The sequence below is a fragment of the Triturus cristatus genome, chromosome 6, assembly GCF_964204655.1.
Source record: "Triturus cristatus chromosome 6, aTriCri1.1, whole genome shotgun sequence".
In the NCBI taxonomy this organism is placed as follows: Eukaryota; Metazoa; Chordata; class Amphibia; order Caudata; family Salamandridae; genus Triturus; species Triturus cristatus.
The window spans coordinates 518,983,726-519,008,978 of record NC_140589.1 but is presented as its reverse complement, the minus strand read 5'-3'; the positions used below and the strand labels follow the sequence as shown (position 1 = coordinate 519,008,978).

The 25,253-nt window shown below is 47.8% G+C and overlaps 1 protein-coding gene across 3 annotated transcripts in view; it reads left to right on the top strand.

Annotated features, from left to right (window-relative positions):
* The window catches only part of SLC17A5 (solute carrier family 17 member 5), a 651,091-nt gene that overhangs the window by 194,584 nt on the left and 431,254 nt on the right, over positions 1-25,253 (top strand). For all 3 annotated transcript variants that reach the window (XR_014962977.1, XM_085610951.1, XM_085610950.1), the window contains exon 5: positions 6,007-6,093. Coding sequence is in view for 2 of the 3 variants with exons in the window: in XM_085610951.1 (XP_085467077.1) it covers positions 6,007-6,093 (87 nt within the window). In the remaining variant the exon portion in view is untranslated. The remainder of the gene's footprint in view (positions 1-6,006; positions 6,094-25,253) is intronic.

Here is a 25,253-nt window from a genome sequence, read left to right as displayed (position 1 = left end):
TGTAGGCAGGTCGCTCCCCACGCCGCTCTGCTCCACCAGTTGTGCCCGTTTCCCTTGCTTCTTATCTCTCACTGCTGCTGCGAGTTCGAGGCCCTCCTCCATCTGCAGGCTCCTGCCTGTGCCTCAACCCTGGTGGCCCAGAGGTGAGCCGTAAGTATCTGTCTGCTCGCACTGTCTCTTGTCTGTATTTCTTTATTTCCTTTTTTCTTAGCTATAATTGTACTGTGTTGTATTTGTAATTGTATTGTATTTGCGCTGTAATCTGTTTTCTACTGCCCCTGAATTTCGTTCTCTGTCCGTTTTCCCCTCAGCCCTTCCTTGTGTTTTTCAGCCGTCTCCTCTCCCGCCGCTGCGTCCGCTGCGGCCCCACCCCCCTCGCTCGCCCAATCGCTCCTGCCTCCCAGCTGCTCCTCCCTCCCACCTCCCCTTCTTAAGGCGGCTGCTGCACAACCACGCAGCGGACGTGCCGCTGACGCGCCGCCTGCGCGCCTAAGGCATGCTTGTCGGCGCCCGTCCGCGCCTGGTCCGCGCCCAGCGCCAGACCCCCTGGCTCCAGGGAACGTCTCGACACCGCTACGACACCAGAACCCTCCACGCACTCAACACCGGCCGATCTTATACCTGCTTCCAGGCCACCCCGATGCGGACCCATGGACCCTTCTCCTGACGGAACTGCCGATACACCAGCCTCCAAACCACCACCACGCCCACCGGGGTAGGTCGCAACAGCCTCTGATGCCTTCTACTCAACAACCGCTCCGCCCGCAAACACGCCATCGAACTCTGGGACCTACTCGACTCCACCTCCCCAGACATCGCCTTCCTGACGGAGACCTGGATGAACCCCTCGTCGGCACCCGACATCGCCATTGCCATCCCTGACGGCTACAAGATCACCCGCAGGGAACGCACCAACGGAACTGGAGGAGGAATCGCCATTGTCCACAGAAACACCCTCAGAATCTTGACCAGCACCGATGACACGCTTATCACCCCCGAACACCTCCACTTCCAGATCCACACCGACCCCAACCCAACACCACCCTCAGAGGATCCCTCATCTACAGACCACCCGGCCTCCGGCCGCAGTTCAGCGACTCCATCGCCGACTTCGTCAGCACGCCCTTGCGTCCATAGACTACATCCTCCTTGGAGACCAGAACTTCCACCTCGAGAACACCAACGACAACAACTCCACCACCCTGCTCGACAACCTGGCCAACCTCGGACTCAAACAGCTCGTCACGAGTCCCACCCACTCTGCCGGACACACGCTCGACCCCATCTTCTCAGCCAGCAACCACGTCACCTTAAGCCGCACCACCGAACTCCACTGGACCGACCACCGCTGCGTCCACTTCACCTTCGAGAAGCCCACTACGCACCACCGCACACAACGGGCCCCCTACCGCAGCTAGAGCAAAGTCGCCGAAGACCAGCTAGTCACCACCCCTGCCTGAAACCCACCAATGGACACTACCGACACCAACTCCGCCACCCTCAGCCTCAGGCAATGGATCGACGACTGCGCCAACACTCTCGCCCCGATCATGAAACCCTCGCACAGATGCACCGACAGAAAAGCCATCTGGTTCACCGCCGACCTCCAGGCATCCAAGCAGGCCTGCCGTAGGCTCGAGAAGAAGTGCCACCATGAACAGACACCGGACAGCAACACAGCCTACAAGAGCGCCATCCGCAGACACCCCTAACTCATCCGTACCGCCAAAGGGACCTCCTTCAAAGAGCGCATCGACAACCATGCACACAACAGCAAAGAGCTCTTCAACATCGTGAAGGAGCTCTCCAACCCCAGCTCCAACTACATCCCGCCATCACAAGACCTCTGCGACTCCCTATCCACCTTCTTCCACCGCAAGATCGCAGACATTCATGACAGCTTCAGCAACCAGGCCCCCCCCCGACAGACACAAACACCTCAGACTCACCGCCTCCCAGCCACATCGACCCCCCTGCTTTCCTGAACCCACGTCAACGACGAAGACACCATCAAAATCATGAACACCATCCACTCCGATTCACCATCCGACACCCCTGCCCGGACCACATCTTCAACAAAGCAAGCTCCACCATCACACCCCATCTCTGCAAAATCATCACCAGCTCCTTCGAGACCGCCACCTTCCCGGAGAGCTGGAAGCACGCCGAGATCAACGCCCTACTCAAGAAACCCAAAGCTGATCCCAAGGACCTCAAGAATTTCCGGCCCATCTCCCTCCTCCCGTTCCTGGCGAAAAAGTCATTGAGAAGATCGTCAGCAGGCAACTGACCTCCTTCCTCGAAAAGAACAACATCCTGGACCCATCCCAATCCGTATTCCGCAGCAACCACAGCACCGAAACAGCCCTCATCGCCGCAACCGACGACATAAGGGCCATGACGGACAACAGTCAAGCTGGGAGGATGGGCATTAATACTTTCAGCAGTACAGTGGGTTACTGAGTTATGCAAGGCATGCAACGATTACCAGAGGCCTGCAAACCCATTCGCTGAAGTGGACTCGGCTGCTAGGGCCTTACCCAACTGCATATAACTCAATGCTGCATAGACTTCAATAGAGCCAAAGGCCCCCAATGTTGGAATATTCTGGAAACCGTTGTGCAAGATTTTGGAAGTCTCGCCGGCTATTTTAGATCCAGAAGGTATAAATATCACTTTCTTTGGACCACACCCTTACAAGGCAAACGGAACACTTCCTGTGAGGACTGCTCTTGCTTAAATGCAGCAACGTCGACAGATCCTCCTGGTCTTCAGCTTCGCTGGACTTCCCTGGTTATCCTTCTGGCTGCATAGACCAGCCACAGTTCATGTGAAGACAAAAAGACGAGAAGAACAAGTTATGTGGAACTTACATGCATTAGCATGTGCATGAATGGCAATAATTTAAAGACTAGTCCCGCACACTAGAGTGTGTGCGCATTTTAACTCATAGCACCTCTTGTATTCAAACCATTGTCTTAGTGGGTTCAGGAGGTGATTGCAGAGCCAAGCTGGAATGCTTACGACTCAGAAAAAAGTATCAGAACTGACAACGACAGTCCTAAGGACCGTAGATAATATTAGTCGCTGACTTGCTCTTCTTGCGCCAGTCTGCACAATTTGGTTTAGAGACTTTGTTGGTGGATTGCGCCTCCAGCAGCAACCTATTTAATAACAAAGGCTGCCAGGGTATACAAATAAAGGTATGAATTTATTTTATCGAGGGAAGGGCAATGCACAGCTCTATTAAAATAATCTGTAGTGTTTTACATGGTGACTAATACTGTAACCTTACACATTCTCACAAGATCGCAGGTCGTCTCCAGTGAAAGAGGCACACTGTGTGATCTACTCAAGTCCTGCTGCCATGACAGCAGTGGTTGGCTGTTTCTTTTTTGTCCCTTTCCCCTATTCCTTTCGGTGTTCTTCCAGAGAGACTGGTTTGTTACTCCCTCAGTTGAGAATCAGGGGGAGTGAAAATGACATCTCTTTGCATTGCTCCTGCTGTATTGGTTATCACAGGTTAGTCCATGTATGTAGTTGGTCCATTTACCTTGGCCTTGTGACAAGATCAGCGGCCTCTGGTCTCTGGAGGAGAATCAACTTCACATCAGTATGTTGGAATTGAGGGCTATTTGATTGGCGCTGAAAGCATTCCTTCCCGCCATCAGAGCAAGGCTCATGCTGGGACTTATGGACAACAACTCTGCTTTGTGGTACTGCAACAAGTGGGATTGAGTCTTGGGTTCTGTGCCACAAAGTTCTGCGCCTCTGGAAGTTGCTGGTCTGACAGGGAATTTCTCTGGTGGTGAACCACATGAAGGAGTCTCTAAACGCCACTGTGAACAACTCAGTTGCCTATGCTTACCGGACCACGAGTTGCAGTTACATCCGCAGGTGGCTCTTGGGGTCTTCCATCACTGGCAGGGACCCTGGCTCAGTCTTTTCGCCACCGCCGAGAATGCTCAACTTCAGCACTTTGGCATTTTAGAGTTCCCTAGATTGTTTTTTATCTCAGAGGTGCATTCTGCCTAAAGGGCAGCTCGGGACTCCTGTATGCCTTCCCGCCTCTGCCTCTTCCTACCCAGTGTTCTGAAAAAGATTTGGAAGTACCGGTTCCAAGTCTTTATAGTGGCACCAGATTGAGATATGAGAGTGTGGTTTCTGGAACTCATGGCCATGAGCAACTGTCCTCTGATCAAGCTCCTGCTTCCAGAGATCTTCCATCGCAGCGGCAGGGCAGGACCCTCCACCTGGGCCCACACAATTTGATCTTTATGCATGGAGATCGAGTGGTAGCACGTGATCTCTTGTGACCTTCCTCCCGAAGTCATTGATATCATTCTGACGGTGAGGTGTCAAGCTACACAATCGGTGTATGTCACTCATTGGGACACATTTGTGACATGGTGTGGGACCTGATGAATTGACCTCCTACAAACAAACTTATCTGACGTTTGGTGTTTCCTTTGCCCCTGGCGCAGCAAGGACTCGCTTTTGACACTATTATGGGTGTTTTTGTCAGGTCTTTAACCTCTTTTACGGTTGGCACATCATTCCCTATTTGAATTACTTTTTGAGATTTTTGATAGTTTTGCAACATTTATTCCCATCTAAACCTTCTGTAATACCATAGTGGGAATTGAACGTAGTTCTGTAACTGTTAACACCAATATTCAAAGTAGCTATATGCATGTGTTGGGAAATAATATCACTTTAATTAGTAATGCTTTCTCTTTGGTCTCTCTGAACACTCAAACAGGGTCCAGATTGTTCTTCATCCTGCCAAGCTTAGATTTCACGCTAGAGGAAGTAGATTTACCAGAGTGATGCCTCCATATAGGGTTTTGTATTTGTTTAACTTTTGTAGGTAATGCAATGTTTAAGTCTCAAAATAAAGAAGGTAGTGGTCAGGAGAAAAATGTTAAAATATATACAAATCAAAACGCCACATTCAGGAACCCACTATGACATGAATCCAAATGGTTTACTACGAGGAAGAGCAAAAGTCAGCTAAAGAGCCCAAAAGGTAGGCATGACTATGTGTATACAGATGCAGCCACATGATTCCAAGATGATACTATATTTAATAATAAAAAATTGTGAATCTTACTCTTTAGTTAAAAATGAACTACTGTTTAGAAATACACTGTCATTCACACCTATAAAGTTATAATAGTAAGTATTTTCCTAGTGTGAGAAGTGTTGCTTCACGAATTATGTACATGGACGATATTGATGGGCAGAAAGTAAAAACCACAGTTCCAAACTGAGAGACTACTCCAAGCTTTGTAACAGACAGGGCTGAAGCGTGCTCCACTGCCAACAAGGTGCTTGTGCGGCTCACTGAAAACTCGAGTGCAGCCTCCATAGAATGTGGTTTCAGCATTCAGTAGTCCAATTCTTCTTTTGAAGCATGCTCATCACAGAGAGGACTGTGAACAAGCTTTTCTTTATGAATATGCTACATGTACAGTCCATTTAAAATAAATGACTCTGAAGAGAGACTTGGGACGAGGTGGTCATTTTAGACCACACCCTGCCAATTTGATGTTTTTGTAACATTAAATTTCATTTCAATTAAAAAATTGTTATGAAGAGGGTGGAGTTAGTGCAGAAATATATATTGTGAAATATATCCTGAAACACAGTGCAACTGCTTGAAAAAGACTACTATTGTTGTAAATTCATTCTCAAATACACAAAAACTTGTTCTTTGTTTATTTTGTCTCACCTTTTGAATTGGCACTTTTTCACTACCCACTGACTGCCTCCTCTTCCATCACCAATTACTCACCATAATTCTCTTACTTTCAGTTTTTACTTTGGTTACCACTTTAATTGATCAGAAGTGTTGTGACAGGATTCCTATGGGATAAGTTGCTTACATCTAGCTTCTAATATTTGTGTTTTGGAGTCATTTTAACACAAACTTCCATCCTTCGCACCAACTCTCACACAGCTTCCAGTTTACCAAATAATCAGCCTATTTTGTTTGTTTCAAAGGTGCACAGTTGGGAACTGTTGTTTCCCTTCCATTATCTGGTTTAATTTGCTACCACATGGATTGGATCTACGTGTTTTACATATTTGGTAAGTTTGCGGTGATGTTTCTTCTATATCTTAATGTGTATTCAATGAGATCATCATAAAGTACATGATAGAGAAATTGCGTATGGAAAAATAGGAATATGATTGTTCATTTTACTGTGTGTAATAAATACTGAGACATTTCAGAACGTTAGCATGTTTAAAACAATTTCAGAAATACCAAAAATCAAACGTACATTACCCTCTCATCTAGTCCTCCTTGTCCCAGTAGTTACTTAGTGAGGTGTCTCTGACGGAGGTATTTCCATGCTTAGGAATCAAACATCTCTCCCATAAAGTGGGTCTAATATTTCTATTGAGACATGCTATAATACATATCTCCCCTGCCCCTTCTGCTGTACTTTTTAGGTCGAGCCTGGGCAGCGCATGCTCTGCGAGGCATGCTGTATTGAGGTGTGGAATAGCTCTGCCCATCTTTTCAATTGGCTCCTGTTACTGTCCTTTCGAAATCGTTGCTTTTGATTGATAAATAGGCTTAATATTCCCTCCTTGGTACCGCCTTGTCTGCATTTGTAACTTCCCATAGGGACTGGACTTTTTACTTGTGTTGTTATACGGGCTGCTTTATCTAACAGGAGCCAATTGAAAAGATGGATGAGAAATGGGCGGAGCTTCAAGTCCATACCTAAATACAGCATGCCTTGCAGAGCAGCGCATACGCTGCCCATGCTTGACCTAATTAAACAAGCATTTGCAATGCAATAGGTCTCGCATTTACTCGAGTTTGAGCTATTGACATTGCAAATAACAATGCCTTTTATTTTTGTTTTTGTGTTTAAAACATAAATAGAAAGCATTGTCATTTACAATGCCACTAGCTGAAACTCGTGAAAATGCGAGACCTATTGCATTGCAAATGCTTGTTTTTCATCCCATTTAAAGCCCTGCTTAGCACATTTGTATTTTAATGTTTTTAATAGCTCGAACCATGCTCAGTGTCTCAGAGGCACACTGTGTGCAGAATACAAATGCCCTGAGGTACAGCCAAGTCGCATGCGAAAGGCCACGTGCGCAGTCACAATCAGGGGTAGTGGGGTTTGCAAGTATGGCCTTTTATTATGTCCTGTGGACCTGATGAATCAACGCATTTTGTAAAACCGTCTAATACATAAGCCCCTATATTCTTTCGCAAATTAGAATTTTTTTCATAGTGTCCTGAAAGCTGGTATAGAGGACATTTGTCTTAGTTAGGTTTGCCACCCTGTCCATGGCAACAAGCAAAAACGCACTTACTGATAACCCCAAAATAATCAAAACCCTAGGACTAAAAACAAGATAGAATTCCATAGATGCTGAGATACGGATAAAGCAAAAAATTACACTCACGCTACTTGTCAAAGAAGCGTTTAGAAAGAACTTATAATTGAGTTGTTTTCACAAACAAAGTTTTTAGATCCTTCTCCCACACTCGTTCGTTTCAGGAGAGAGATCACTGAAAGAAGACAGGCACAAGATGTGTGCAAAAGTGTGAAGAGGAAACTAAAGCAACGCATTGCCTAACTCTAACATATCCGCCGTTGTGCTGCCGACCTATGAGCCTACATTCCGTTATATACAGCCTGTCCTAGCAGGTAAAACCAGCAAGCACTGCGTGTTTCACCTGCTGCGGAGGGCACTTCAGGATGCTAATGATGGCTCCGGTGACCGGATTGAGAAGCCAGTTTGGTTTCTGTGCGAGGAGCACAAAAGCTTACCATGCATCACGCTGAGCTGCAGTTGGGCCCAAAGCTCCAGGTAGAAGAGACCGTCCCGCAAGTGTGAACAGGCGGACAAAGACGATCGGGAGAAGACAGGAAAGAGAATATGTGTCCCACCAGCTCGCTGGACTGCCACGGCACGCCCACTTCCTCACACAGCGCGGTTATAAGCACCCCGTGACTGCTGCACACCCCCTAATGGGCAGAGAGCAACTATTAAACAAGCGCGCGCCTCGCGCTGAAAGTTTAAAGGAGAGCGAGGCGGAGAGGTGCACCCGAGAGTGGTATGCGCGTGCTGGGGAGAGCAGTCTGCTCTTTTTCAAAGCACATACTCGTGCTTGTGGCATGCCGCTGCGCACTCCCACGAGGCGTATGCCCACAAGCACGAGTATGTGCTTTGAAAAAGCTGCACGACGGCTAAAGGTCTCCTATGCAGTGCATGCACACTGCGTAGGTGAGACCTAAAAAGGCTGTAGATTCTGTCTTAGCAGAGCCTCATGCAAAATAAGAATGATGACCAGAATACAGATCAGAGAGGCAAATATGTCAATTGACTCAGTTACGTGATCTCCTGCCTCATATAAGAGAGGTACTGAGCTTTGAGGGGGAAAACCCAGAACAGGATCGGTTTTAATCACAGTATGGGCGGAGCAGAAGCTTATGATTTGTCTCTTCATTACCTCAGAAAAGACACCATATTTAAAGAATAGAGGAATTTGGACAAAGCGGCAATCCCACGATTCCTCTGCAAAAGGTACTTGTTGAAAAATGTTTATCCGGACTTTCCACAAATCTCAAATGACAACACGATACTTTCATCCTTAATATATGAAGAATCAACGTTTTCAGGCGTAGCTGTTTTAAAAAAATAATTTAAAAAAAAGTTGAGACTACTTTTAAATTGACTAATGCTGCCGCAGATTTTGCCTTGTGTGCAAATATTTATTTCGCATATGCCACACAGCTGCTTTTGAAAGACTTTCATGCATTGTATGATTATTTACAAAATAACGAGGATCTTATTCAGGTTCTGGGCAGTTGGTTTCTAAGTTCTTTGGTTATGTCACATTTGACAGCATTTGGACATCAGCTTCAGCAGCAGGTGCAGCTGTGTCTGAATGACAATTACTCTGGTTAAAGTAATGGAAACAAAATCCTGGGCAAAGATTTTTTTCTTTTTTTTTTTTTTTTTTTTTAAAAACCTTTATTTTCAAAAGTCAGGACACAGCTATTCAGCCGACAACCCGGAGGTTCGGCAGCATCGACACATAGAAACAGAGATGCGTCCCCAGTACCGTGAAAGGAGAAGTGCAAAGGTTCAATTTTAATTAAACACAAAAACACACAACAAACCCCAGCAAGGCAAGAACACTGAAATCCCATGATGAAGCCCCCCAGGGGAGGCCGGACCCCACTCATCTAACAGTTACAGTACAGAGTAAAGAGGAAGAAGAGGAACAGCAGAGGCCTAATAGTCCATAAACCATACTGAGCTGGAAGGAAGGCTAGGAGGAAAGCTGTTCCTAGGGAGGATCCAGATCCGGGGCAAGACATATTCCCCCCCTGTATTGATTCCACCGCCCCCAGATGGCGTGCCACTTCCGGGGGCGGCCTCTAGCGCAATAGACCGTCTTCTCCCTTAACATACTCCAGTCCGTATTTTCTTTCCACGCGGTCAATGTGGGGGGCCCCGCGGAGCCCCACAATCGCGCGATATCTCTCTTAGCGACCATGTTGCCCAGAGTCACCCATTGGGTCTGCGCCGTATTATGATCAGTGGGCCCCCAGACATTCAGGAGACAACACCGCGCTTCCGGCAGCATGGCAATGCCCGTCACCTCCCCCATCACTGCATGGACTCTCCTCCAAAATTCCGTGATGACACCACATTCCCAAATGATATGCAGGAAAGTACCCACCACACCACATCCCCTCCTGCATAGGCCGTCCTCCGAGAATCCCATGTGAACCAGCCTTGGCCCCGTCACATACACTCGATGCAGTATTTTAAGCTGCACCAGCCTCAGACGCGACGGGATCGCAACCTCCTTAGGAGAGGAAACAGCAGACTGCCAATCCTCGTCATCCAACCCGAGGCCATCCCTAGCCCACTGGTCCCTCAACCCCAGAAGCATATCCGCCCGGACGTTGATCAGTTTCTTATAGATGAGCGAAATCGTGCTCTCGGGCATATGGCCATCAAGGACCCGGTCCTCCAAAGGAGAGGACTCAGGCACCTTCTCACCCTCTATGAGGACTGATCGGAGGGCGTGACGCACCTGCATATAGCGGAAAAACTCAGATGGCCCCAGCTCATACTCCTTCTGCAACTCTTCAAAGGACTTCACCCTCCCCTTAATCAGGACATCTCCGACCCTGGAGATGCCGATCAAGTCCCATTTGTCAAAGCCTTTTGTGTGCCAAAGCCTACCCAGTCTCTCAGATTCAAACAGAGGGGTAGCGAGGGTGAGCCTATCCTTCCAGCCCAGCGAGTCAGTTGCCATCTTCCACACTCGCACCGCCACACCAGTGGGCCCCGTGAGGGACGAGTCCAGGGACAGCGAATACAACGCCCTATAATAGTTACCACCACGCAGCAACCACCTGTCCATGGCATACCCAGGGCTGAGGGCAGGGCCATAAAACCCATGATTAATCGCACTCAGCTGGGTGGCCCAATAGTACCGTCGGATGTCTGGGAGCGCAATGCCCCCGTCGTACCATGGAAGCGTCAACTTTGCAATAGCTATTCGCGGCCGCCCATCCCAAAGCAACGTTCGTTGGAGGCCTTCAACCTCCCGAAAGTATTTGGCCGGAACCCAGTCCAAAGTATTCTGCAGTGCGTAGAGGAAGCGGGGAAGCGACATCATTTTGAACAGGGCCGCACGCCCAACGAGGGAGAGCGGCAGCCTCCGCCAGCCTTCAACATCCCGCCTCAGGCGTGCCAGGGGGGGGAGCAGGTTCTTCTCAAATCGCACAGCAGAGTCCATGGAGATAAATATCCCCAAATACACGAAACCCTGCTGAGCGACCTGTATCGAACATGTTCTAGGGATCGGGGGAACCTCGCCACTAAGAACATACAAATATGATTTACTCCAGTTGATAACAAGACCCGAGTTCCTACCAAAAGATGTGAGTACGTCACAGACCACTATAAGTGATTTCTTGGGTGAGGCAAGATACAGCAGGATATCATCGGCATAGAGCGAAATACGGTCCTCTTGTTCAGGCGATCATCTAAGGCCCCGTATATCCGGGTGCCAACGTATCCACGCAGCCAGCGGCTCAAGGGCGAGGGCGAACAACAAAGGCGACAGGGGACAACCCTGCCGAGTACCCCTCCCAAGCTGAAACGGAGTCGACGCCCGACCATTCACCACCACACTCGCAAGTGGCCCCTCATACAGCAACCTCACCCAACTCACAAAACCGTGGCGAAAGCCGAACTTGGTCAGCACGGCCCACAAATATGCCCATTCCACCGTGTCGAATGCCATCGTGGCGTCAAGAGACGCCACAATAGCTGGTTCACGCTGTGTGCCCGCCCTGGCGATTACGCCATGAAGGCGCCGAAGATTTAACGCTGTGTTTCGGTGCGGGATGAAGCCGGATTGATCCGGGTGGACCAAGTCACCGAGTACCCTAATCAATCGGGTCGCCAGGATTTTAGCCAGAATTTTCGGCTCTGCGTTAAGAAGTGAGATAGGCCTATATGAGGCGCACTTATCTCGGGGTTTGCCCTCTTTGTGAATAACCACGATCGTCGCCAGTCGCTGGTCCAACGGGAGGGTCCCACTCCCCCGCGCTTCCATAAACATGGCGCGCAGGTGAGGGGCGACCCTATCCGGAAATAGCTTGTACAGGTCGACCGGCAAGCCGTTCGGTCCCGAGGCCTTGCCCGAGTTTAACGCGCGGATAGCCCCCGCCACCTCGTCAACCGTTATGTCACCATCTAGATCGTCCCTATCTATGTCGGAGAGACAGGGCAACTCGATATCACGGAGGAGGTCAGACGAGTCCTCGAGCGGAGGGCAAAGATTATTAATAAAAAATGCTTCTTTTGTCTTGACCCAAGCTATTTATTTAGGAGGTAAACAAAATGGTACAGAAGGCAGCAGAGGAAAAATAAAATATCAAGCCTTTTGAGTTCTTCTTCAACAAAAAAAGTCACGGCAAAAGAAAGGCAATTGGAGCTTTCAAGAAAGATGGCACAGTAGGGTAGGTGTTGGAATAGTAAATTGTACTATTCCTTAGTTTAGAGCACCCCCTACAGCAAGTTGTTGTAATGACTTGCGTTGTAATGGTACTGCGATGTAACAACGCGGTCATTGTAATTGCATGCATTGTAACGAATGCGATGTGATGGCTGTTTCCCGACCGCATTCATGCAGTGTGCCTCATCTCACACAAGGTGACACGCTTTAAATTCTAATTTCCTTACATGGCACTTCGGTGCTGGTTCAAGGAGGTGCCTCGCTCCTAATTTTAGTAAGCACCATCTTGGAAGGGATGGTTAGGCGTTATTGTTATGTTTATAGTTTGCTTTTCTAACACTTATTTTATTTTGTTTTGATTTCTGAATAAACTTGCCTCATAAGGGAAACTTTGAATGCGAGTGGGAGTTGCTGGTCTCTAGGTGGCTTTTATTTTCTTATCCCTTGCCCATCAGCCGATGCACTGAGTCATGGCCTAGCCACACCTCCTTCCCATGGTGGGTTTTTTAAAGTGGACGGCAGCCCATCCACTCAGCCTCTAGCCTAGTGGTCTTCAAACTTTGTAATGCCACGCCACACCAGTGGGAAAAAAAAATGATTTTTCACAATTATATTAAATTGGCAGTGTTTAAAACTGTCTAGAATTATTTAAACATTGCAGTTAAGTTCTGCTACTGTTTTGAAAATGCAATCAAATACAGGCTTTACTAACATATAAAAGTATCCACAGTGTGATTATTAGGAAATGGGGGCAGGGGTTTTGAAGAATATTTGGAGTCTCTTCCCTTTTGACACTTTCTCCCAGTTAGGATATAAATTGCAAAAGATGTTAGTGATGGCCCATTGCGGAGCAAATTACTGCTGCTCCTTTTTTTCAGCTTAAAATAAAGCACTGTTATCAGCATAACACTTCTTTTGTCCAGAGCCTGGTGCCACCCTGGGATCACTTGAGGCCCCCAGCTTGAAGACTCCGGTTCAAGCCCGACTTCAGGAAATTGAGAGCATTCTCGCAGTGCTCCTCAATTTCCTTATCTCACGCAAGGTGGTGCACTTTCAGTTTTTTATTTCTTTGAACGGCACTTCGGTGCTGGTTTATGGCGGCACCCTGCTCCTAATTTTATTAAGCATCATCTTTAGAAGGGATAGTTGGGCACTACTGTTATGTGTTTATGGCTTGATTTTCTCACGCTTCTTTTAGTTCTTTGAGTACAAGTTGGAGTTGCTAGACTCCAGTTGTTTTTATCTACTCCCCCTTGCTTTTCAGCCGACGCACAGTGTGATGGCCTAGCCACGCCCCTCTCCTCATGGCGGGCTTTTTATATCAAAGGGCAGCATGTCTGCGCAGCGGGCGGACTGCAGGCAAGCTCATTTGCGTCCATCCGCCTCGTGTTCAAAGTAGACCCGGATTTGCATGTTGTATCTGCCTTTGACCATCCTTTAGAGCTTCAAGTGGAAGATAAGGGTTTACTGTCCCTCTCTTAACCTAGCAGCACTGAATTCTGCCAGCAAGGACATGCGAATAACCTGTGGCTTCCACTCTGGCCTTTGAAATCTTGGCTACATTTACTGTTTTGAGGGCCTTTAATGCACAAGCCGAGGGAATTTCCTTAAGCAGATATTCGACTTCTGGTCATGACATTGTCTGCATTCTTATTATTGATCGCTCACTAGTGAAAATAAGATTGAATTCATGGAATTTACTCATTGTCATAATCCTGAATGTGTATTTATAACTGAAACTTGGACCCAGGATCATTCAGTTCCTTATTTAGCGGAGGCAGTCCCTGCGAGATATGACAAATTAGGCGTAGTCCTTGTAGTGGTCTTCTGTGTCAATTTTCAGTGCATTATCGTGACAATCTAAAAGAGACAATTAGTTATAGATGCCTTACCTTAGAATTACCCCCAGACGTCAGACTGGATCCGGAGAATTTTCAGCTGTATCCCTGCGCATCGAAAAGTGATGTTGGTCGGCTCCGCGTTCGCATCGTGGTCGCCGAGATGACGTTACAGTAGCTACTTAAACGCCGCCCTTGTGACTTTTTTGTGACTTTTGTCAACACCGTTTTTTGCGTCTATCGACTCCTGGTGCACGCAGGGATGTCCAGTCGCCCTCAGCCCAGCTTCAAGGCTCCCGGTCGGTTACGGACCCTCACCGCATGTGCCTGTGGTGCCTGGAGCGCGACCATGATCCCAAGTCATGCTCCGACTGCCGGACCTTGAATCCGAAGTCTTTGTGGGAGCGGTCCCGAAAGCTTCTCGAGGCCCTACAGTCCGCTCCGTGACGTTCGAGTCCCAGTCGCGTGAGAGGTCGAGGGACCAGTCGTGGAGTCACCATCACTTGTCATCGAAGTCTTTGCACGCCAAAGTGACCAAAAACTTACTTGCGCTGCAATTCATGTAAGAACACCATCGATATTGATGAGATAATGAACAAGAGTGTGCGCATCACTGATGCACTGAGGAAACTTGTGAATCACCTCACGTTGACACAGGAAACACGCATAAGACGCGGTTGGCAATGATGCGATTGGCAAAATGCACAAAAGTGTAAACAAAGATGGCAGCACGTAAATGCAGTGCGACGTCATCCGAGTCGAATGGCTCAGCGTCTTGGGTGAAGGTGGACATCACTGCATGAAGTTCCTACGAAGAATCGAATCTTTCATCATGAAGACAGAGCGGTAAGAACTTTCAGAACGTGCGAGTGATATTCGAAAGATGCCAATGGCCGTTACTTAAAACAGGCAAACATCTCGCTGAAAGGACTTCCCTCACGACGCAACATAGTCAAATTCAATTGAAATGGTGAAGTTGTGTCTCATTCAATTGAGAAACATTTCCCAGTCCATATGCAACGCAGGGTAAACCAAACAGTACTTAAAATTGCTTGACCTAAGTGCAACAGTTTCAATCCAGATGGTCTCAAAACACAGCTGTAAGGCGCTCCACCAGCAACGAATCTTGAATATAGTCCAAATTCATGCAACAGTGTAGAATTCACGCAGCGGTCCAGAAGATAAGAACTCGTTAATACTACGCTCCACCGGACTACACCAGGCTGCGCCAAGCCATGTTGTGAAATCAATTTAACTGTTTGGTTTGAAAAATTGCTTCCCAAAAACGCAAAAGGAACTCAAAACATGAGTTAAACCCAAATTAAACAGTACCTGTATCTCATAGTCCTTGAGATTTCAAATAGAGCTAATGTAACACTGTAGTAGAGTAAAATGGGTTCGATGGGGAACTGGTGGTCATCAAATCCTGTCCCCACGCAGGAACAACTCGTCCCCAGTGTAAAGAAGTCCAAGGGCACTCAGGAAGCTTTAAGTAGATTTATTCAGCAGTACAAGTATAAGACCGCCAGCTCAGACAGCAGCAGACTCCAACTGTCAGAGATCCAGTTCAACACATTCTGTAGTCAACTGATGACAAATGGAATGTAGAGACACATCCAAGCAACAGGGATAGAAAGGGAAAAAGGGCAAGATAGGAATATAGAGGAAAAGGGAAGAGAGGTAAGTAGACCACAACACACCCACAATGTAAAATGAGCAGGAAAGAAAGAAGAAAATAGCCCCTCAAAGAACTATAAAGAACCAAAGCGTAAACATGCCGTAATCAGTCCCTGCTCTGTGGGAGGAACGAAAGAGCAAAATGAGGGACAAAGAGGCAGGACTGACCACTAGCAAGCATGGATTTTTAAAGGACAGTGAAATAAACAAATGAAAAGCAGGGGGTATGGCTTTAAGCCCTAGAGAAGTATATACAAGAGGTCTCGGATGCTCGACCTAACAAAGTGAGGAACAAATGGCATCTGTGTTTTTTAACATTCGGGTTAAATTTCTAAGTGATCCACAAGGTGGCACCCACGGCTCACTTTTGAGATGAAATGCACACCGCAGTCTGAAGTATTACATAAAACAAAGAGCGGCGATATCTATATTTGGCTGCCAATGTTTTCAATGGCAATAAGTAGCAGATATTCATCTTCATAGGTGTCTGTAATGTGGTGGTTGGAAATGGGGCTAAAGGTCATACTGATGTCATTGTTCATGGGATTTTGGCAGTGACGTTGAGGAGAAAGGGAACTGGCACTTCACTTTTGAAGATGTTACTGTCCTTGGTTAAGGATGTAGCCCTATACTTTATTTCACCACTGAATTGTGCCAAGATGCTCATGGGAGATCTGCCACCCCACTGAAATATTTCAATGGTAGAAGATGAAAGCTGTGGTTTTCCTTTTCTTTTCTCATACTTGATGTTGAATACTTTTACCTGCAGATTCCTCACCTTTTTGAGTCCTTCCCGGTAGCAGGCTGGATTTAGACCGCTTTCTGCCATAGCTCGCTGTTGGACTTGACCCTTTTTGGCAGGTGCACCCCTAAACTTTTTGCCTTAAGCTATGACATGGTGTTGGTGGTTTTAGGCCTCTGGGCACTTTAGCACTGTGGCCCAGTGTAAAGTGCGTGCGCTCTTTGAGTGCGTGTGGTGAGATTGGCCTGCCCTCCCATAGGAATGCATGGGGGATAAGTGTGTCCATGGTAATTCCTGGTATGAGAGGAGTGCAGGGTCGAGTTTAGTATGTATGAACTCGTGAGGATAAATGCTGCGCAATGGTGTGTGCAGATTTATGGTGACTGGTGCAGAAATCCCACTTTTAGAAGTTGGCATTTCTATGTGCTGTGTGTCTGCCTGCCTGATGTGAATTGCATGTCTGGCTTGTGATTGACAGGAGCTAAGAGGTGTGGGTGGCTCCAGGAGGGGCAGGGTGGGTCAGCTAGGCCAGTGGTTCCCAAACTTTTTTGACCCGTGGCTCCCTTGACCTAATTGGCAGTTGGCCGTGGCTCCCCACCATTTTTTTCCGGGTGGGCGGCTGGGGGATGTAAGCCCGACCTCGGGAGTACTTCCTGTTGTCTTCCTTAAATTAATTGGGATGCAATGAAGGTATTATAATCATATTTGTAACAAAATACGAAGATAACAGCTGTTTAATAAAAATTTGTTAAGTGTGAAGCGATACAAGGTTAATAGCCAAATATGTTTCCATGCAACTTTTTTTAACCACACAACAATAGTTCAAAAGCTGGGGTCAAAAGGGCGAGGCCGGGCCAGAGAGCCAGGCACAGCTGAGCCAGGCAGGGCCAGCAGGACTAGGCAGGGCCAGGCAGCGCCTTTGTTGCATTTACGCCCCTGTGCGAAGTCAGCACCCGGTGCGGTGGCACCGGTCGCACTGCCCTAGAGCCGGCCCTGAGTGAAGGGTGTCAGAGCACTGTACATAACACACACATTACACAGAGACTATCAAACATAGGTGTTCAAATCAGTGTATAGGACATGTTACATAAGACAAGGGATAACAAGGGGTGAATTCACATGTCATCCATATTGGTAGGCAGTATAGTTGAAGAGTACTTGGTCTGGAGAAGCACAAACTCAGAATTTCAAATGTAACACAACAGATTGGGGCTCTCTTTAATGACAAGAACAGATTTGTACACAAGTGAACCATTTGCTCAACATTTCAATAACGAAGTCTGGGGGGAAAACCCATATCTTCTAAATCTATACCTTGAAGTCTGCCACCAGTTATTTTATGACAGTTATTAGCTCACTGTAAACTGCAACTAACAAAAGGAAATCTCTGACAAACGCAGTAACCCACGGACATGTTTACGTTACAATCAAAAGACCCATTCTCCGGAGCAAAGACGCACAGACAATGGCAACACTGAACCGATTAATTCAAGTATTACTTCAATCAGGTTTCGTGCTTTCTGTTAATCTCCCTAAATAGGATAGGAATGCTATGTGGGTCCCAAACTCGCTGTGCCATAGGACTCAAACGGCACCTCAGTGATGAGGCCAAACAAGGCCAGAACCGGACTTGGATTGCTTGCATTCCTATTTAGAGAGGATCTGGTTTGGGAAGTCATTGAGAAGCTACATGCATAATTTACTGCTGCGGACAAACAATGCTCCAAGTTACTCTTCCAGGCGCTGTAGTATTAAACTGCCTGTGACGTCTGTTAGACATTATATATGTAACTCGCCATTTAAAAAAAGATCTTGGATAAGGATCGGTCCTTTGCGCCACCACAAGCTGCCCAAAAACATTTTTCTGGGTTAATTTATGTCCCAGTCTGTTCAGGTGCATTTCTGCACTTAAGTGCCAGTTCTTCTAAGAGTGAGTGCTGAGGCTCGAGCTAGTTAAATACCCCGCATGCCAAGGGATGTGGGCTTTGGACACATGGAGGTCAGGGGTCACTGCGGCTTCGGGTGAAGAGGTTGCACTCTGTGTATATTAGACACACCGGGTCTGCACTATGAGGGGCCAAGCTCACTGCAAGGGGGAGCTGAAAATAAACCGGCGAATCCCCTCTCCCCCTCAGCCTGGTTACAGACCACCTCAGCTGCAATGTCAGTGAGAGCGTGCCGTGCAACACAGTCACTGAACGGACCCCACAGGAATCCCTCCCTTGCCAGGGTGTTTGTGTTTTGAGTCTGCCATTTAGTGCAGTATTATACCTCTACTTGTACTTTGTACTCTTTTGTAACATGCACATATGTCACCTTTCCTTTTGTAATGTATCGTTTGGTACCTCTTGTATTTTGATTGCCTTTGATACATGCACAACGGCCACCACTGCCTCATGTAACGTAACTTTTGTTTTAGTCACTGTTTTGAGTGTCTGCCATTTATTGCAATTTTTTTACCTCTACGAGTCTACGTGTACTTTGTATGCATTGTGCATGTTACCATTAAGAACGTACTACTCTAGCAGCTGGGATTTTTCTTTGCAAAGTATTTGATAACCCAGTAAGTTTGTTCAGTGCATATTTTTTCTGTTTAACTTCTGATTTGTGGTTCCCGTTCATGTGTATTTGACATGGTTGTGGTTCGAAAAGGCATGCAGTTTCCTTACAGTTTGTGCACAACCTCTAAAATGACCATAAGATTATCTTCTGCTGGTACGAGTTATTATTTTTGCATATAAATAAACCACTTAACACAGCGCTAACGTTTGATCTTTCTCATTAGCGAGAAACTTTGACGGCTCTTCACCCCAGAGGCGCAACTAGAGCCAAATTCCGGGGGGGGGGGGGGGGGGGGGGGCTGAGCAAAAATTTCGGGGGGGGGGCTGAACTTTAAGCAATAGGCAGAGTGGAGCTGCAGGGGCTCTTGGGAGGGGTGAAACAACAGCGAGGCCTCATTGACATGCAAATGGTCTTTTAAAGACCTGTGAAATGCTCGGGTGCGGCTGCTTTTTTGCCCGGGAAGGTGTCTCATCCCGGGCTGCCACACACGACGGGGGAGGGGGGGGGGTGTTGCGCGCCTGGTTCACCCTGCAGACCACGTAGCGCTTGCCCCTTCTCACTCACACGTCACTCGCAGTGCCATGGCTCTGTGTGTATGTAAACAGCGCGCGCTTCAGGCTGCGCCCACTGCAAGAGCTCTCTGCTACCTCACCCCAGCCCCTAACAGCCCCGCTACTGTGGCTTCTTGGAAGCGGTGTGCGTTTCAACACCTCATTCAAAAGCTGTTTTTTCTAGGGACAGTGTCAAGGTTTGATCCCGCCGTTTTTACAAGCGGCCCTTTGTCTGCACGCATTGTGGTCGCGGCGCCCCTGGCACCTCATTACGGCGCACCGGGGTGCCGCGGCGCACACTTTGGGAACCACGGAGCTAGGCGGAATAGGGACACCTGGACTGAGTAGTGGGAGGGTTAATCCCCTGACTCTGAATAGGACTGTGCCCAGGCTGTACAATGTTGGCTCCACCCCCTGTCGTGTGTCTGATCACTGAGCCCCCATCTGACAAAGGGGAAGAGGAGCTTAGAAAACAAAGTGCTCCAAAGCTCCCCTAAACCAGTTCTGACTGGTATCCCCAAACCCTGTGCTGTGACACAAAGGGAAATGCTGATATAAATATAGGGGCTGTGACCCCATGAAAATGTTCAGTCTTGGTTCCTGATTCCTGCCGGGGCATGCTGCTGGTGGGGCCGCCATGAGGGCTTGCCTCCCTGGGCCCTGCATTGCCCCTTCATCTCTCAATACTTTGTTGGGACCCTTTTGCTTTCCTGGATTCCTCAGGACTTTTGCTGTGGAGCTGTGGCTCCTAAGCCTGGAGAGCGCTATATTTTGATGAGGAACAGAAAAGCCTGTGCTGCGCAGCGCTGAGCTGCAGCCCTTCAGAAGGGAATCCCCATTGTAGGGATTCTCCCGGGGGTGCCTAGAGCGGCGGGTGCCCATTCCGCTTATTTTTATATTTAACTCGCCGCTTTATGCTTATTTTCTATGCGGGTGCTCACCTTGCGTTCTACTTTAGCGGGAGCTCACCCCGTGTTCTACTTTTATGAGATCACCACGGCGGCCCAAGTGAACGTGGCCACCGACCCGGAAGCCAGGCAGAGTTCGCCTGACTCTGGGCGGGGCCTGTGGCAGGGGCGGAAGAGGCGCCAGAGTTGTGGGCCTACGCGGGGCTCCCGTGAGCTGTGGGGAGCCCCGGCGCCAGAGAGGAAGTGCGGCATTCCAAGTCCCGGGTCCCAGGAAGGGGACCGGGTGAAGAACAGAAGTGGCGGCCGAGGCCGCCGATAGCAGTGCGGGGCTCCCGTGACTGATGAGAGAGCCCCGCGTCGTGCTGGCAGAACCGAAGAGGAGACCGGGTGAAGGGGGAGATCACAGCAGTCTTGATGCCTCCGAGGCACAGGTCGGTGTCTGGACCGAGGAGACCAGCGAGCCCCCAGAGCCCCGGTGAGTGGGAGTGAAACGTCCTTCTTTGTTCTTGGTGCTCATGAGGCACCCGGACAGTCCTGCTTGGATTCTGAGCTGCCCCACCTGATATGGGGCTGCTCCAACGAGTGGGCACATTTTGCTTAAAGCGCCAGTGCGCTCCAAGAGGAACATATTTGTCTTAAAAGGGCCCAGAGGGACCCGTGCTGTTCCCCGGGCCCCTACCAGTTTGGCCATATTTTCAGCTGCCCCGCTTGCGAGAGAGCAGCTGCAATGAGAAGGGCATTTTTGAAGAGAGCCCCAGTGGGGCCCCGAGGACAGTCGTGCCAGGGTCCAGTTCTAGTGTTTTCAGCTGCACTGCACCAGCAGCTGCTACGTTCTTGCACATTGATTCAGAGGGCACATTGAGAGCCCAGGCCTTCATTTGATAGGCACAGCTGCCCAGCATGTAGTGGGCAGCTGCAACATTTAGGCCCTTCTTTCTTTGGGGGCATGTATTTTGAGTTAGGAGTGAGATGCACTTCTCTGCCCCAGTACATTCACAGCTGCGCAGCACTTAGTGCCAGTTGCTATGTTTAGGCCTGCGCAAAGTGCGCACCCTTGACTTCCGCTGCATTGCCAGCATGCCCTGACTTTGGGACATAGGGCATTTGAGCCCCTTTGAGAAGGCCAGTTGGCCAGGGGGACTGTGAGGTTAATAGGGCGCCAGGCCCTAATGTGAATAATGCCTCTACTATGGTCTTTATTAGGAGACTATGTGCTAAATGTGATTCATGTGGTGCTAGAAAATGTGAGTCATGTAGTATGATTTACGCACCCTGTTTGATGCCTCTAACTGTGGTTTAGGTATGAGGTTATTTGCATAATATGATTTATGCTTGGGAGGTTATCCTCCACTGTGATTTATGCCCCTAATGTGAGTTATGCTTAGGAGGTGAGGGTCTAATGCGTTTAGACCTATGAGATGATTGCATAATGTGTTTATGCTGGTGAGGTTGGCGCAGAATGTAATTCGCGCCTAATGTGATACTGTGCATAATGTGGTTTATGTTACAGGCTGATGCTGAGTACAGTGGTTACCAGTGATTACTGGTTGTACGTTTATGATATGCTTTACTTTTACTAAGTTCACTCTGTGATGGTTCTGACAGTGGTCCAGTTGGCCCTGTGAGGTGTATATAATCCCTTGTAGATATGACCTAGTGCCAGGTGGCACAATGTATATTATGTGATGTACTATTCTAATGTGTTATGAGAATACAAAGGCTATTTTTGATATAACCTTGTGTGGAGTTCCTTTTGTGGTGTGCCTGGTATGTTGTTGCTGTGTGCGTGCGCAAATGCCTTACACATGGCCTCCGGGATAGGCCTGACTGCTCGTGCCAAGCTACCAAGGGTGTGAGCAGGGGTTATCTTTGCCGTGTAACTCCCTTGCCCTGACTAGAGTGGTGGTCTCTGCCTGGCTTTGGCACAAGCCTTAGCCAACCAGAGATCCCATTTCTAACACTCGCCAACCCCAGTATGTGGTGCCATAGGACAGTGGCAACTCTGTCATACCACAGGAAGTGACAACATAGAGTTGTAGATAGGCACCACCCTGCACACTAATGCCAGTTCTTCCACCTTTTCTGTGTCCTTATTCATAGATCCAGAGATTTCTCCCAATTGTTAAGTCTTTAATAAAAATATGTTTTTACCATGTGCAGAGATGTCTTCCCCTAAGGACCACAGGGTTTAAGCTGTGCTATCTCTATAGGAAGCAGATGCCAGTCACTGACTCTCTTGTCTCTCTTTGGTGCCTTGCCTCCAAACAGAACTGAAAGACCAGTGACAAATGCACCTCGATGCATCTGAAACTATCCAGGGAGCTTGAAGCCAAAGCTGTATGTCGCCGAGCACAAGAAGCGGGATTAATTATGGTTTAGGTCTCAAAAATGTTCCCAACCCATCGTGGTCCTAGGGTAAGTCCAATACAAAGTCAAAAGACAAGTCTAGATGCAAGTACAAAGTAGCCAAAAGGGACTCCAATCTGTCCGGCCATTCCTGGTGCAGGGAGAATTTGTGCACTCTGCTACGAAGGCTCCCGCTCTGTCAGTGTTTTCTGATTTGGACCTGATTCCAATATTAAGAAAATATGCCCCTAATTTCTGCACCACTGTCTACTCTGCAACAGTTTGTGGCCTTTAGGTTGGCAATGCTGCAATTATTCCGAACATTTCCAGGTCCTTCTGGGGATCCTCCGAGCCCTCCAGTTGGTCTTCCGCTGACGGTTCATTGTCTGGCATCAGCTGTCCCTGTTTGGCTGCCGCCTCACCCTCAGGCGGCACCAGACCAAGTTTTAACACCTTTGCTGCAGGCCACTCAGAGATCCTAGTTCAGGACTCCATACCAGTTCTGCTGTCCGATCCAGAGCTGGGGTTAGCAAGATCTTGGCCCATATGGCACTTTGCAATAGCTAAATCGCAGCCAGTGGCTAGTGGGGATTCCTCAATAGTTCCCTTACCTCGACACCAGTACTTTTTAGGTCGCCTTGCGAAATCAGCGCATGCGCTGCGCTCCGCCATGGAGAGGACCTTTTGTAATCGATTCAGCCAAAGCTGAATGAACGCGCGTCCAGATGGACAAACATGGCTGCTCTGGCCACCCGCAAAGCTAAACATGCACACGTAGGGACAAATAAATGCGCACGCATGTGGACAGCCTGACGCCATCTTTGTGCACACGCGTGCGCATTTTTTTGTCCCTACGAGTGCATGGGGGCGTGCTTTTGCTTTCTCAGACAGGCTGAAGGGCCCGGCGGCAGTGCTGGGGAATCCACCATGGTGCGCGCAGCCACCGCTCGACCCCAGGAGCTGGTGCGAGACTTCCCGCGAGCATTGCACTTAACCTTCCTCTTAGCTCCCTTAAGTAGTTAGTAAGTGTTGCCACTTAGGATTTTTACCACGGAAACTTCCACCTCAAAGTGCAGCAAAACCCAGCATCATACCTTAAACTCAGCCAAGGTGAGTCCTCGGTTGAAGCGCTTCTCGGAGCTGTATGGGTTCAAGGTGCTGCTGATCAGCACTGTCACCGTGGGTGCAGAGTGCACGACTGGCCCACTCATGGTGTCGAAGCCTGTTACTACAGGTGAATGGATGATGAATGCGAATGGGGCTCTTCAGCTTGGGTGGTATAAGAGCAGGATCCTAATGTCTCAGCCGGTGTTTCAATAATATGTATTTGAGCTCAGAAGGCTCTTCCCATGCTTTCTTCAGTGCGTGCTGTGGTCTTTGAGTCAGCTTCTACTAGCCTTGCCCAGTTCTACCAAAAGCAGAATCTGAAATAAGCGCAATCGTCCATCAATATAAACTGAATCCTTAAAACGACTACAAAAGGCAGAGCTCAAAATATGCATAACTAGTGATAATATTGTATTTGTGTTGTTTTCTTTCGCGCAGATCTCAGGTCTGTCATCTATATGGATAGTGTATGGAGTGCTTATGTTATTAAGCTTGTCATTCACTCTGGAACCTCTTACTTCACAGTTCATTGTGTGCTTGTTTTAATGTTATTGCATATTTTCGATTTTCTTTTAAGTTGTATATAGCGCCAACTCAACCCGAAGGTATTGGGGCGCGTTACAGGAGCACCAGTTACATTACACAACAACTTATTCATTTGTTTTTTTGTTTTCTAAAGCACGGGAGATTAAGTGAAGTGCCCATAATCACAGGATGTTGAGTTAAGGCCGGGATTAGAACATGGCTCCCCAGCTCCAAAGGGGGCAGCTCTGGCCGTATTCTGTCACGTTGCCTATGTTGATGCTCACTGGACATGCGATTGCCTATTTGCATGTTGCATGTTTTTTCTTTGTACTTTGGTGTTCATTTCGCTTTTCTTTGTTTTGTTGCTCATGGTTGCTGCGATACCTTTTCTGCTACCTTCGTATCTGTCTCATGTATCGTTGCCTATCTTGTATACTCTGCTTCCCTTTCACATTTGAAGCGCTTTTTACAATGCTATTCTTGCTTGCTTTCCTTTTCTACTAGGTTACAACGTTTGCTACTATTCCCTTTCTTGCAGTAGTTTCCATTTGAACATTTGTTCTTTTTTATTGTTGCCCTTTTGGGTGTACTTGTTTTATCAAGAGATATAATTATTAATCAATTTTATTTCGTGTCTGATAGAACAAGTAATATTTCAAGAAGCTTAACATGCTTCGTAACATTCATCGGAGGACTCTGTTAACAATGCTTTGATATTGAGTCTGCAATATTTATTATGCTTAGCTACAAGCCTAAAGTAAAACAAAACTGCCTGAGGTTAAAATCTTGTTAAGATGGATATGTGAAAACACTTCAAGAAAACTCACTTATATTTTTCTCATTTGCATTCTACTGACCCGCATGAACTCAGACGTTTTTAATAACTTCCCCTATTTTCATATCAGCTGTGAAACTGCCAAAACAGCGCTATGCAAGCTAATGCTTGCAGACACATCTTTGAGTGACTTGCAG